At 41.6% G+C, this 15,625-nt stretch overlaps 1 protein-coding gene across 1 annotated transcript in view; it reads left to right on the forward strand.

The window, feature by feature from the left end:
* The window catches only part of LOC142245372 (annexin A1-like), a 78,827-nt gene extending 63,506 nt beyond the window's left edge, over positions 1-15,321 (forward strand). Inside the window, exons 8-13 of the mRNA XM_075318026.1 lie at positions 1,130-1,186; positions 3,243-3,336; positions 5,177-5,272; positions 5,510-5,568; positions 6,912-7,034; positions 14,985-15,321. Coding sequence (XP_075174141.1) covers positions 1,130-1,186; positions 3,243-3,336; positions 5,177-5,272; positions 5,510-5,568; positions 6,912-7,034; positions 14,985-15,041 — 486 coding nt within the window. The 3' untranslated portion in view covers positions 15,042-15,321. The remainder of the gene's footprint in view (positions 1-1,129; positions 1,187-3,242; positions 3,337-5,176; positions 5,273-5,509; positions 5,569-6,911; positions 7,035-14,984) is intronic.
* Positions 15,322-15,625: the final 304 nt, after the last annotated feature.

Here is a 15,625-nt window from a genome sequence, read left to right on the forward strand (position 1 = left end):
TGATTGTTTTGTCTTGCTAATCAGGAATATATGTATGAATGTATAGAGAGCACCAGAAATAGTGCTAATAGTGAAATCAGTTGGTAAGTGAACATATATGCAAAAAAGCATGAAAATATTTGTATAAAGATTAACACATATAAGAGTTAGTGTCCAAATCACATGAAAAATAATCAAAGGAAAGAACCTATTACAACACCAATGGCTCCAAGGGGGGACTATTGGGGAAACCTCACGCTTATCGCTACAGCTTCCGCAGGGAGAAAGGAGCCCTGGCTGTGAATTAACAGATTATACCCTCCCTTGGCCCATCATTTCATGTAAGATAAGAGGAGTCTGAATGGTTTAGTCATCTGCCCAGGAGACAAACTTGCTTTTGCAAAACTTCTTAGTGCGAATTCACAGACCATACCATTCCTTTGCCCATGATTTAATGTAATACAAGAGGAGGTTGAGCGGTGCAGTCTGATAATTGTGAGACTGGACAATTCTTCAACAAAGCGCCATGTTGAAATGGTAAACGCTATTCAGACAGAGGTCTTCTGGCAATGGTAGTCAGTGCATCTATGTAGCAGACAAGTTGGCATGCATATAAATCACTATTTAGATAATTTGGAGCATTTAAATTATCTTATGAGTGGCTTAATGTTGCCAACTTAACTTTTTTATTTTTTGTACCTGGCTTATCAAAATATCATGGTCAATATTTTTTATCGACACATTGTAATATCACAATAAATCATTATGCCTTTAAATGATACATATCTATAGCCCAGAATTCTGATATAAAGACACCAGCAGCATTCGCTGCAAACTGTAAAAAAATGATAATTACAGTCAAAAGAATCTGTATAAGTTTCTTCTGCTTTAAAAAAATCGCAGACGTCTTAAATTGTTTTTACGGACAGGAGAAAAAAGTGCCATATTTTTACGAGCCGTCTTGGAATTTCTGGACTGTTGGCAACCCAGGTGTGGTCCTCACTATATACAGCATAGATACATACAGTAGAGATCTCAGGAAATGCAATGTAGACTCAGCCTCAACTGCTATTACATTCTTTTTATATGGCTTTGTTACAAAATGTTTTTCTTATAGTTTAGTTATAACGATAGTGTACATATATTCTAGGGTGACCGCAGTGAAGATGCTCGTGTGAATGATGAACTTGTAGATAATGACGCCAGGGTAAGTAGATCTTTTTCCACTTTTCTGTATCTCGGTGCTAATAGAACGTAGCTGTGGAAGGTAAAGAGGTGACACTAGTATAAATGACCTAAGATGGTTATGATCTTCATGTTTTGTCCCAGGTTGTGTGAAAGTTAAATAAAATGACTAGACATTGTTACAGTCTCTCAGAGAGAAAGACTTGGAAAAGTATTGCTAACATGAAGATCAATCTAGGGAAAGAGGTGTTTTATTCCAAAACACAATGGAGTTATAGCAAGCTAAAACAAAACAAATGGATGACACTGAGGAGACATATGTAAAAGGGACCAGACAATGCAATACCGGAATACATACTGTATATTACACATGGCAATGTAAGGTATATTTTAGGTCCTAAGTAGTTCACTATATCATGTGTAATGACGCTGACACATACAGGAGAAACATGAAACAAAAACCAAAGAAGTGGATTTATTTAGCTTTATATAACTACTTTAGGTGGTCAATTTTTGTGTTTGAATGCTATCTGTGGTGTTCACACGGATAGCACTCGTACTTGCGATGGTCTATTTGGTCATTCACATGTCCGTGATTTTTCTCAGACCATGGAAAAATCACACAGGCATGTCCGTGGGGCAGATCAAAATTGACAATGAAAATCTAAGGCTCTGTTAAAAAAAATTGGACCATACTTGAATGACATCCAAATGTGGTTGGATTTTCATGTACTGTGGTAAAGTAGAAGATGGAGAAACTTTTTTTTCTCCAAGTACAAGAACAATTGATGACACTTGGTTCACACTCAGATCAACTACTCAAATTCTGATCCCACATATTGATCCATTTTTCTTTTATTTGGAAAAATTGGATGTCTGAAATGAGCCCTGATCGTTAACATTTTTATTAACTCTACTAAGCACAATATTGTGAAGGACATACTCATAAGTGCTCAGACATTTCCAGACTACTGCAACCTTGTATAATTACCAAAGTGTGTCGCCAAAGGGAAGTACATATGTATCACAATAATACATCTCCAATTCATTAGTGGGACCAGGCTAATGAGTCAAACAAAAAGCAAAAAGAAAATAAAGCCATAAGGACACAAAGAAGTATAATGTTCGCTACAGCAGCAATCACCACGTATCAGCCGTACGACGGGGGCAGGTGTTATCTCGCTCGACATCACTAGCAATTGCTAGTGATGTCGCAGCATGTAAACGCCGCTGTACACTTCCTCTGTGATGTACTATCAGCATTTGGCAGGAAAATCTCCCAATAAATATGCCAATTTGCCAAAAGTCTACTAGGCAAACATATGCCAAAAGGGATCCACAATATAGCTGTATATTAATAGATAGATAGATACTATAAATATAGATAGATACTATAAATATGATAGATAAATGCTATAAATATGCTAGATAGATACTATAAATATGATAGATAGATAGATGCTATAAATATGCTAGATAGATACTATAAATATGATAGATGGATACTATAAATATGATAGACTGATAGATACTATAAATATGATACATAGATACTATAAATATGATAGATAGATACTATAAATATGATAAATAGATAGATACATAGATATTATAAATATGATAGATAGATACATAGATATTATAAATATGATAGACATAAAGATAGATGCTATAAATATAATTGATCGATAACAGATATATAATAGATAGATACTATAAATATGATAGATAATAACAGATATATAATAGATAGTTACTATAAATAAGATAGATAGATGCTATAAATATGATTGATAGATAATAGATATACAGTATAATAGATAGATACTAAAAATTAGATAGAAGATAGAGAGAGCGTGAGATAGACATGCTGTATACTGTATATAATGATATAACAATTGTAGGCATTTGCCTGGACTGCTTGCTTCAAAGAGTCCTTTTAAATGTAAATGCTCAATGCCATTTGAATGTAGCCTTCCCTCTTCAAGCAGATTTAACAAGGAATCTGAATCGGAGAAATAACATCACTTCTCTTTTGCCTTGTTTCAAGTTATTTTTTTTATTTATCTCTTCCCTAGGCCCTGTATGAAGCAGGTGAAAAGAAGAAAGGAACAGATGTTTCTGTGTTCATCAATATCCTTACAACCCGCAGTTCCCCCCACCTCCAGAAAGGTAAGTATAGGAGGAGAAAGTAACCTATCTGCTAGTAGAATTTTTACATATCAAGTTAACTATGAATCAAATGCAGCAAAAAGTTCATTCTTTTATAACATAGAAATTTGTTTTATGCTTTTTTGCTATCAATAAATGTAGACAACTAGTAGTGCATACTTGTGCCAGCAGGTATCTACATAGACGGGTGATGACACAGACTTTATTCAACCTAAAATCTCTACCATACATATGAATTGGGCTGTTTTGCAGCATTGGTATACATTTTAACGAACTGTATTGAGATGAATTGTGCAAACATCTACAAAAATTCTGCCACTTGGGATCATATTTTAAAGGGGTACTACAAGGCCAGCTTAGCACATGACTGGCTATCTTCAATACTCCCACTACGAGTGGATGGTATATAAGTGCACATGACCGATCACTGCTCCATTCAGACAGGGCATTCCAGAACTCTGGCTTGGGGCCATGACTGTTGGACCACCCAGTGATTGGTACATTATTCCCTATTCCACATCTTAGGGGAGGACTATCAAATTTGAGAATATTCCTTTAAAGGAAATCTGTCAGCAGGTGTTCGCTACCACATCTGGCAAGGAGATTCTGAATCCAAGGGTGTATCACATAGATTACTGGCTGAAGTCTTTCTGAAACAGTCAAAGAATTTAAACTGGGGAACTCAACAGTGCTAAGATAGCAAAGATAGCTGCTCTTGCCCACACCAGGCTCTCAATAGAGATTGTTCATTGACTGTGAGGTTGCAATCACAGCAGGGGACGTGTTGGACTACTCTGCAGATGAGTTTCTTGTCCTGTAATGATAATAACAGAGTAATAAACCCTTTACATTATGTAAACAGTAGGTCACAGACACTGATGAGAGAGGAACAGCTTTTTGGGGTTTTTTTTATATCCCTTACCATCATGCTGTTCTCAGCAGATGTCCTTGAAGTGTAATTTGATCTTCAACAAAAAATAAATACTAGTGGTTCAGGGTTGATGGGCCTCTGCAAATGTTGCCAGGGTTGCCAATCCTGTCTAAATGGAGTGATTATTGGTCATGTGCACTACCACTTGCAGTGGGAGTGTTGAAGATAGCCAGTGATGTGCTTTGGTAGCCTTCAGGCTTCAGCATATGCAATAAAATGACTTGAGCGTGTGTATAATAAACCTCCACCCCAATCAGCCAGGAAGAGCCCTGATCCTTGAGATTGCTGGTGAGGTTGTCGTGGTCCAACCCAGTGATCTGAAAATGATCCCCAATTGTTATATATCAATTCGGTGCAGTATTATACTTTTCAGGACAGCCACATTGTCTAAACTATAATTTAAGCCTCATTCACACATCTATATTTTTTGCATCAGTGTTTGTATGCCAAAACCAAGAGTGTAACAGAGAAAAACTATAATTGAAAGATTGACACCTGTTCTGTGTTTTGGAGACTCTCCTGGTTTTGGCAAAAATTTATAAAATACTGATCAAAATACTAATGTGTGACTGAGGCCTAAAGGTTATGTCAAAGGTATGTAAATGGAAAATTTCACTTTACAAATAACCTTAATGTAAATAGTACTATAAATATTCTCATGGTTATGACATAAGGTAGCCTTCAAATGTCAGTATTTGGCTAGTATTTTGCATCAGTACTTGTAAGCCAAAATGTGGAGGAGGCTTAAGGATCCCTTCTGTGGATTCAATAAATATGTTTTCTGTATAGAGGCTTACATTTTTTTGTTATATCATGTTTCAATGTTAGATTTTAAAAAATGAGCGCTCTATATGGTGTTCCTTAATGCATTACTTTAATCTGTTTTAATTGGCAATGTTTAAATTGCAGTTTTTCAGAAGTACACAAAATACAGCAAACATGATGTGAACAAAGCATTGGATCTGGAGCTAAAAGGAGACATTGAAAAATGTCTTACAGCCATTGGTATGTACTAATGGGTGATCTACTGGGATGGAATATTGTAATCACAATTGTTAAATAAAGGTGGTTATTCAGTTACAGTATATGGACATCTGTACAGCTTAGAGGTTTTTCTGGGACTTTCAAATTCATGACTTGTCCTTAAAGAATATTTAACACCAACTGTATTTTGCCTACAATAGAAATATAGGCAAATAATGAAGCATAACAAAATGTATAGCCCGTTTCTTTATTTTACAGTGAAATGTGCTACGAGCAGAGCTGCTTTCTTTGCAGAGAAGCTTTTCTTATCAATGAAGGTATGACATAAATGTTTGCTCTTTTCCAGATTACTAATACTTTCCCATTAACACTAGAAGTCCCAGAGAGAGGTCATTTAACATTTCTACCTTTGGAACCCAGAGACGGGTGGAATGACCTGAAGGATTTTAGCTAACATCCTATAATCACCGTCTTTTGTTCTCTAATTAAGGCCATTACTGTCGCACCACAGGAGGTTGTTGTTTTCCATTGAGTTTAGCCATTTAGTTTCTAGTTAGTTCTATTCAGTTTGGACTAAGGGTCATTTGACCCTCTTTCGGGACTTCAGGGGGGAGCTCGAAATTTCTGGGACTTCTAGTGATAAAAGAAAGCTCATGCCTAGACATCATACGCTAATTCTCCTATACAATAAGCTGGGCATGATAGAAGTTGTACTTATAAAAAAAGAATATGACATTCTATAACCCTGAAAGAATTCGGCATTAAAAAAAGCCTGTAGATGAATATAGTCCACAACATATATTACTTAGAAAGTAAGGCTGGTAATAAAATGCTAATTTTAATGACCCTATACAAACACATTGGGAATCCTAATAATACATGTTCCTTTATAAAGAAATATGAGTGATTACATCTCTATATTCTTTTGGCTGCCCTCTCTCTATTCTCTACCGTCATGGACAACCCACTTATGAATGTAGTACCCATTATTAAAGTAGTTCCCTTTATAAAATAAAATAAAAATGCCATATGCTCACATCCCATGCTGGCACCCTTATATTGATGATGGCACCAGTTCATGACATTGTTATTCCATGTAATCCCTGAAGACAATCGAAAGTCGCTGTTAGGTAGCTGCACTGTAATTTTGGCTCATCTAAGGTTGACCCCTTTGGACAAAGATCAGACATTAGAAGGAAGATATTACAAGCCCGCACTCACTTCCTGTGATCAATTAAGCAGTGTGGGAATGCCCCTTTAATAACAAAATATTGAAGGTTCAGGCCTGTTCTACTCCTTTCTGTATCCAGCCAACTTGTTAGTGCAGCTTTCCTCAGAATAGCAGTTGATTTACACAGCTTTCCTGTATGCAGTGTATTTTCATTGCTAGGCCAAAAGACAGCTCTGGTCACAAACTCCTCCACCAACATCCATTTTCAGAAAGAACGAGCCGCAGTCAGTGATGAAGGGCGTACTAACCAGTGCAGGAGGAGAACCTGTAATATTTATATTTTAGTAAGCACCACAAAATCATGTCCCAAACAGATTAAAATAAAGTGGACAGCCCCTTTAATACCTGGATATACAACTCACATCTATTGCACCGAATAGTTTGATATTCCATTCATATCAGAACTTATACAAATTTTCTTTACAACAGGGATCTGGAACTCGGGACAGAGCTTTAATTCGAGTTATGGTTTCCCGTTCAGAAGTAGACATGAATGAAATAAAGGCCCACTACAAGAGAATGTATGGAAAATCTCTGCATCAGGCAATATTGGTATGTATAACAATGTAAAAGAGAAACTAATTATTTGTAGGGAGAGATCCAGTAGATACTAAAGATGATGAGTGAATAATATTGATCTGCAGACTTACCACACTATGGGAGAATCATTTTTTTCCCCTTTAAATATAGTGTAATATATAGTGTAAGAGCATTTTAAAACCTATTTCTTAGTGGGTAGAGATTTATAATGAGATCAATAATGTCTTACCCATACTTTAAGGCCTCTTAATAATTCGTAATTTTGTAAGATTTTACAATTCATGTAAAAGCTCGCACTGAATATGTGAAGTTACTGATTTGTATATTTTCAACTCCACATCTTAATCATTTTCAAGCAGGGATGGGCAAACCCAAACTGTAAAGTTTGGGATCTGTACCGAACACATGGTGTTCGTGCACACAACCCCGAATACGAGCTTTCTGGGATGTTCGTGTTACAGTTTGGGTCCAGTTCGGGTCCAGGGACTGTAATAAAAAAGCACATTATTAAAAAACATTATGATCATGTGACGCCCTGGCCTATCAGGTCGTCACAGTGTATTGTGCAATCTGCCCTTCAGCACAGTATCCACCCTCCTTGGTTATGGGTCCCTGTCCTTTGGTGATGCTAACAGCTGAGCTAATCAAAACCCTAGGAACACTTTACACTGTACCTACAAGACAGGGGGGCCTGAAAGGAATAGGGCCGCCCACATGGGGGGCTGGCAGGGGAGAGTGAGAAAGTGAGAGGAGAAGTAAAGTGGTAGTGGAAGGAGGAGGAAGTGAGGTGACTCTCAAGAGGAGAGGTCACAGGTGGAGCAGGGCTCCTGAGTACTAAGTGGCAGACGTTGGTCTGGGCCTGGTAGGAGCTGGAACCCCGGTCGCAGGGGATAGTGTCAGGGGGCACGGACTGTCGAGGAGGGTGGCCGGTGGCCTTGAGCTATCACCAGGCAGGGGCCAGGGCACTACGTGGTATGTGGACCCTAGGCCGGGAAGTAGCTTCATGCGTCCTAGTAATTTACCCGACGGGGGTGAAGACTTCAAGTGTCATCCCCAAACCGCTCCAAAATCGGGGTACTAGCGTACCGATGGGATAGGACTTTCCCAATACAGTCCAAAGAAATCCTACACGTGAACGCTGAGAGCAAGCTCACTCCGTTAGCCACACGGGTGAGCGGGACCCGAAAAGTTTCAGACTTGAGGGTCCAAAGAGAAACACAGGTGCCAAGGAAAGGGCCACAAACTAACCACAACACCAAGGGCACGGACCCAAGCGTGCTCCCTTCCAGCTGCAGTGATGCTCAGAACTCTGGTTTACAAGCTGTCGGTGTAGTTATTTCTGGACTGAGTGAGTACACTGAAAACCCTTATCCTATCCCCAATGGCACCCCTTCACCACCATCACCGGGCTCCCGGGGCAAAACCCCCTACCCACGGAGGGGTTGAAACACCTTGCTGCCATACCACCGCCACCGGGTGTCCCCAACAGTAGCGGTGGTACTCTATCTTACCACGCACCATGGGTGGCATCACTAACTTTCCTAATCCTGTGTATATACTCCCCCACTCCTTTTTAATTCGAGTGTCCACGCAGACCCCCAGGTCTGGAGACCCCTCGAGCCACCGCGTCTCCGGATCCGAGCGGCTCGGTCACTGCTACGGGGGCGGTACAATCATACTTACAGGTCCCATGGCGCGTCCTTCAGACTCTGCCTCCCAGCGCTTCTGCTTCCGCGTCCATCCGATCATTGCTGTGCCCCCCCCCGGTAAGCACCTCTGGCTAGAAGGACCTTCCGTGACATCATACCCATGTGATCAGTCACATGTGAATGTTGTATTACCTCATTGGCTACAAACTGGTCACGTGCGTATGACCTCATCAAAGGTCCTTGTGAGCCTTAATAAGAGTGTCGCATTGCATCACGGTTGAGCCAAGAATGTACGGGCTGTAGTCAGGTTATGGGCGGGACCAGCTTGGTTGGTGGGCATGGCCAGCTTGCATCGCATCATGGCGCACAATCTCCCGACAGCAGCGAGTCAGCTGCATTTATTTCCATGCAGCTGAGGCGCTGCTGTCGGGAGAGTGGGGTGATGCAATGCGAGACGTAAGTGCAATCATCTCCTCACTGTCAGCCTGTTTCTCGCTCTGTACAGAGTGATGTAGCAGAGCTGACATGGGTTTCTTTGCTTCTCACTCTGTATAGACTGTGTCTGTGCACAGTGATGAAGCAGAGTTGACATTGCTATCCCAGTGGATTACGTCAGTCTAAGGATTTTTATATAATAAAGATGGGGTCTCCAAATGTTTTTTTGTTTTACTTCTAATAAAAAAAAATTCTCTGTGTTGTGTTTTTTTTTTACTGTTTCCTAGGAAGTCATGGTGGCTATGTCTAATTTGACAAATGAATTTTGGGCTTAGTACCATCTGAGAATACATAGCTGGTATTAACCCTTTTTTTACCCAGCATGCCACCGCCATTAGGGCCGCTGGACAAGTCGGGTAACGCACCTGGAAATGGCGCTAATAAACAATGCACCATTTCCAGGGGCAGCTGTGGGTTGCCGATAATCCCAGCCCAAGCAGCCTGGCTTCACCTGACTGGTGATCAAAATACAGCGGGAACCCACACATTTTTTTTTTATTATTTTTTTTTATATAAAAACAAAATTAATGGGCTTCCCTGTATTTTGATCGCCAGCCAAGGTAAATCAGGCAGTGGGGGTGGCAGCCCCTAGCCGTCTTCTTTATCTGTGCTGAGAATCAAAAATACTGTATTTACAGTACTGTGATATCAGGCAATCACAGACCCGACACAGAGAATATGTGGGCTGCATTTTCTATTGCTAGCTAAGGGTAATCCAAGCAGCTACTGGCTGCTAACCCCCACTGCTTGGTGTTACCTTCACTGGCAATGGAAAATCCAGGGAAACCCTTTTTTTAAAAAAAAAAAAATGCCAAAAAACTAAAAAAAAAAAGGCTTTGGCTTTGTCATATTTTTGTATGCTAGCCAGGTACAGCAGGCAGGTACGGGCTGCCCCTAACCCCCAGCCACCTATTTGTACCTGGCTGGAAACCAAAAATATAGAGAATCTCTTTTTTTAATTATTTCATGAATTTCATGAAATAATTAAAAAAAAAAGCAACGTGGGCTTTGCCAAATTTTTGTGTCCAGCCAGGTACAACTAGTCAGCTGTGGATTGGATTCTCAGCGCAGGTTGGACCAAGCTTTCTGCCCCCCCCGCTGTGAATTGCAGTCTGCAGCCACCCCAGACAATGACGCTTTCATAGAAGCGCCATCTTTTGGGGCTGTTTCCAACTCTTCCAGCGGCCCTGGCAATAAGGGGTTAATACTAACTTTGTTTTACCAGCTAGTGTCAGGCCAAGTTTGACCCGTTAATTAAGAATGCCGTGACGGGGCAGGGGGGCTCAAATCATTGATCAATTATTTGCCAAAAATCTCATTGAATTGTTACAGTAGGATTGAATTTGTGAATATTACACTTTTTACTTTTTCATTGCTGCATGCCACTCATAAGCAGTGCTGGCTCTCCCCCCCATTTCTCGTTAATTAAGAATCTCCAATAAAGGGTTAAAAAAAAAAAAAGACAACACACAGAGAAAAAATACTTTATTATAAATAAATACACAGACACACATAGGGACTCCATCTTTATTGCTCCTTCTCACCCCTCCACGATCACTGCTGCCACCGTTGCCATAGTAACCAACAAGCAGGTTACTATAGCAATGGTGATCTCCTGATTCCCGGCGCCGCTATTCATCGGCTGTGGCATTAGTGTGTGGCAGCCAATACTTGCATGTGGGCTGACTCTAAAGAGTGCCAACATGCAGGGAGGGGGAGCCGAGCATGTGTCCGAGCATCTCTTCGCTCGCTGAGTATATCGAGTACGGACTCTTTTCCACTTCCGAGAGACTCGTGCGTATCTCGCATTGCATTACCCAGGGCGGCCTGCCTCTTTCCCGATTGGAGCGTCTCAGCTGCATAGAAATACATGCAGCTGACCCGCTCCTGTCGGGAGAGAAGCAGACTGTCCCAGGTAATGCAAAGCGAGATACGCATGAGTCTCTCGCAAGTGGAAAAGAGCCCGTACTGAGATGCTCGGGCGAGCACCGATATGCGAGCACCAATACACTGACACTGCAGGATCTTGCATGGCGTCATAGTCATGTGACCAGTCTGTAGCCAATAAGATAATATAACATTCACACGTGACTGGTCAAATGTCTATGACATCACAGAAGATCCTATCGTCAGTAGTGGTTACCGGGAGGCACAGAGATAATCGGACGCGGCAGCAGAAGTGGCGGGAGACAGAGTCTGCAGGTTGTGCCGCGGGACCTGTAAGTATAATGACAATGTTTAATATTACCTGTATTCTTTATTTTACAGCGCCCCCCACCTCATCCCATAACTGTAAAGTCGAAGTTCGGTGTTCAGACGCAAGTTCGCGTTATCTCTGAATCCGAACTCAAACTTTACAAAACCTTCGGGCGAGTCTCCCGAAAATGAACATCAGGGGGTTCGCCCATCACTATTTTCAAGACCTCTGCTTGCTATCAGTGAGGGTGATTATCTAGAAGTTGAAATTTCCAAGTTATGAGAGAGACCACAAATATACTAAAGGCCTCCATACACATTAGATTGATGTTGGCCAAACTGTCCGAAATTGACAAGTTCAGCCGACACTCTAAGGGGTGCTTCACACACAGCGAGATCGCTGCTTAGATCGCTGCTGAGTCACGTTTTTTGTGACGCAGCAGTGACGTCATTAGCGATCTCGCTGTGTGTGACACTGAGCAGCGATCTGGCCCCTGCTGTGAGATCGCTGCTCGTTACACACAGCCCTGGTTCGTTTTTTTTATTGTTGCTCTCCCGCTGTGACGCACAGATCGCTGTGTGTGACAGCGAGAGAGCGACGAAATGAAGCGAGCAGGGAGCAGGAGCTGGTGTCTGGTAGCTGCGGTAAGCTGTAACCAGGGTAAACATCGGGTAACCAAGGTGGTTACCCGATATTTACCTTCGTTACCAGCCTCCGCCGCTCTCACGCTGCCTGTGCTGCCGGCTCAACCCAATGTGTACTGTAGCTAGGAGAGCAGGGAGCCAGCGCTAAGCAGTGTGCGCGGCTCCCTGCACATGTAGCTGCAGGACACATCGGGTTAATTAACTCGATGTGTACTGTAGCTAGGAGAGCAAGGAGCCAGCGCTAAGCAGTGTGCACGGCTCCCTGCTCTCTGTACATGTAGCGACGTTATGATCGCTGCTGTGTCGCTGTGTTTGACAGCTAAGCAGCGATCATAACAGCGACATACAAGGTCGCTGTTACGTCACAGAAAATGGTGACGTAACAGCGACGTCATTGTTGCTGTCGCTATGTGTGAACCCAGCCTAAAGGGGGCTTTACACGCTACGACATCGCTAATGCGAACTCGTTGGGGTCACGGAATTGGTGACGCACATCCGGTCGCATTAGCGATGCCGTTGCGTGTGACACCGATGAGCGATTTTGCATCGTTGCAAAAACGTGCAAAATCGCTCATCGGTGACATGGGGGTCCATTCTCAAAAATCGTTACTGCAGCAGTAACGAGGTTGTTCCTCGTTCCTGCGGCAGCACACATCGCTCTGTGTGACGCCGCAGGAATGAGGAAGCTCTCCTTACCTGCCTCCCGGCCGCTATGCGGAAGGAAGGAGGTGGGCGGGATGTTACGTCCCGCTCAGCTCCGCCCCTCCGCTGCTATTGGGTGGCCGCTCAGTGACGTCGCTGTGACACCGCACGGACCGCCCCCTTAGAAAGGAGGCGGTTCGCCGGTCACAGCGATGTCGCCGGGCAGGTAAGTATGTGTGACGGGTCTGGGCGATGTTGTGCGGCACGGGCAGCGATTTGCCCGTGTCGCACAACAGATGGGGGCGGGTACCCACACTAGCGATATCGGGACCGATATCGCAGTGTGTAAAGCCCCCTTAAGTATATGGGAACCTCACACATCTGATTGCAGGGGGAGATGTGTCTGATTTCCCACTGTGATAGGCTTATCTCAGAGATAAATGCCAGACATGTTTGGCAAAGGCTTTTTCTAATAAAGAAAGCTTGGTGCAACAAATGCTCTGATGTATGAGAAACTCTGTTCAGATGGCTGTAGACCAAATGTCGTTTGACTGTCGCCATCTAATCTATATGGCCAGCTTTAATGAGTCATGCACTTATTGTATTCTAGCTTGACATGAACAGTTTGCAATGATGCCATTCTCATCTGTGAATGATATCTTTCTAAAAATATCTAAGAAACTTGTTGGAAAAAGCTTTATAAGGGTATATATGCAGCAAAATTCACAGCAGCAAAAACTTCCGCAAATTTGCTGTAAAGCCACAAATGTGTCATAGTGGAAACGCACTAAAAAAGCATGAGTGTTTTCTAACTGTGGATTTTCCGCATCTAATGCAAGTCTATGGGAAAAAATCTACATAGAAAACTCAGCGTACCGCAAGAGAAATGGACATGTTGTGGATTTAAAACACACACCGCATGTGAGTTTATACTGAGTTAAAAGGGAGAATGTTTACATTTCATATCCACTTTGCTGGAACTGTAAATCTCATTGTGGGAACATAGTCTTAAAAGTCTTTAACACAATTATTTTGCATGGTCCTTTGCACTGTGCGCAATGTGCTGAAATTTCAGAAATGATGTTTTTTGTGTACCATTGTAAAAAAATGCAATATAAAGCAAGCAAAATATCATTTGTTTCAATGAAAAGTATACCTTGTCATAGTGTGAACAAGCCCTCGCTGTTTAAATTTGATATTGCTGTAATCATGTCATTTTGCCAGATTATTTTTACTGCCAAATAAATTAGATAAAATTAACCCCCCCAAAAAATAGTTGAATCGCATTGTTGCACTGCATTTAGATTTTTTTCCTCCACTTTCAAAAGCATTATATGGTTAAATGGATGTTGTCATTCAAAGCTGTAACTCACTTCAAATAAAACACAGTTTTTTTGGAAAATGTAGGCAGAAAAATAAAAAGTAATGGAGGTAGAAGAGGAAATAACAAAACAGCGAAAATGAAAAATCACCCAATTCTTATAAGGTTGTCCACTACTTTTACATTGATGACCTATCCTTAGGATAGATCATCAATGTCCAACCGGCCAGGGTCTGACACCCCGCACCCCCATCGATCAGCTGTTCTCAGTGGCAGCTGTGGCACCGTCCAGCTGGATATTCTCAGTTGTGGAGCTCCCTGTATTTTGATAGCAGCCATGGCTGGGTACTGCACAGCCACATCCTCTTGATTTGAATGGGAGGCAGATGTGCAGTACCTGTCGGCGACTGCGATCAGTTGAGGCAGCTCTAGAACTGAGCACATTCAGCTGCCTACTGCCGTCACCGAGAGCGGTTGATAGGCGGGGGTGCAGGGAGTCGGACTCTGGACGATTAGACATTGATGACTATCCTAAGGACAGGCTATAAATACAAAAGTAGTGGACAACCTCTTTGAGGGTTAAAGGGGTTGCTCAGGATTTGTAAAAAATTGCCCGAACACAGATTCTCACTAGATGCTTCAGTCAATCACTGGCCTCACCAGTTTCGTGACATACATGCAGGAACCAACACTGAGGCCAGTGAATGGCTGCAGTGGTCACGTGCACACATAGCACTTCCCAAATGGGGAAGTAGACATATTTTTTATCAGGTTTAGGCCACATAAATTAGGTGATGGGTCCCCTTTAATTAGCAAAAATGAATTTTGACATGTTTCACTGCATGGCTTTATGGCACGATGAAGTGTCACATGGAGACACCGCACAGTGGCATTCCCAGTCTCTTCAGATCCATAACACCTAAACTCAATGTGCGTGGAGAATGCGTACACTTAGCACTGGCTAAATTGTAACTTTTTCATCAAATTGCATTAATATATTTTGTTTGTTTGTAGGATGACACCAAAGGAGATTATGAAGCCATTTTGTTGGCTCTGTGTGGAGGTGAATAAACATGGTCTGATGACAATCTTAAAGAATACCAAAGTTTTGCTTAAGGCATGGTAGAAGACTATAGGCATCAATATCTCAATGCAATATGACATTCCAATACAAATGTGTATAAGCTGTGTTCTATAACATGGTTTCATTTTACATAATACTTTTTGTACCAAACAACTCATTTGTCAATCCAATAAAAAAGAAAATATTTGTGTAACAAAACTTATAAAAACGGAAAGTACATATGCAACAATGCATTTTTTTTAAATAAAATTGAGTTATAAGAAATAACAGATACATAAATTTAATGATCATTATTAAAAATATTACTGATTATTTTTATCTAAGCACAAATGGAAATAAAAATATTGTCCACAATACAGTACAGTATAACAGTAGTACATAAGCAGTGCTTTACTTACTCTGAATGTGGAGATATATAACCCCGCCCCATCATTGATTGGCAGTTTTCTGACCATATACAGTGTCCATATAAAGCTGACGATACAGGGGTGGAGGCGGGGTTATGCAGAGCTTATGAATATGTCGGACTAACAGACAGCAAGCCAAGTGGTCCTCTAATATTAATCTCCTG

This window comes from Anomaloglossus baeobatrachus, chromosome 1, assembly GCF_048569485.1.
Source record: "Anomaloglossus baeobatrachus isolate aAnoBae1 chromosome 1, aAnoBae1.hap1, whole genome shotgun sequence".
Lineage (NCBI taxonomy): Eukaryota > Metazoa > Chordata > Amphibia > Anura > Aromobatidae > Anomaloglossus > Anomaloglossus baeobatrachus.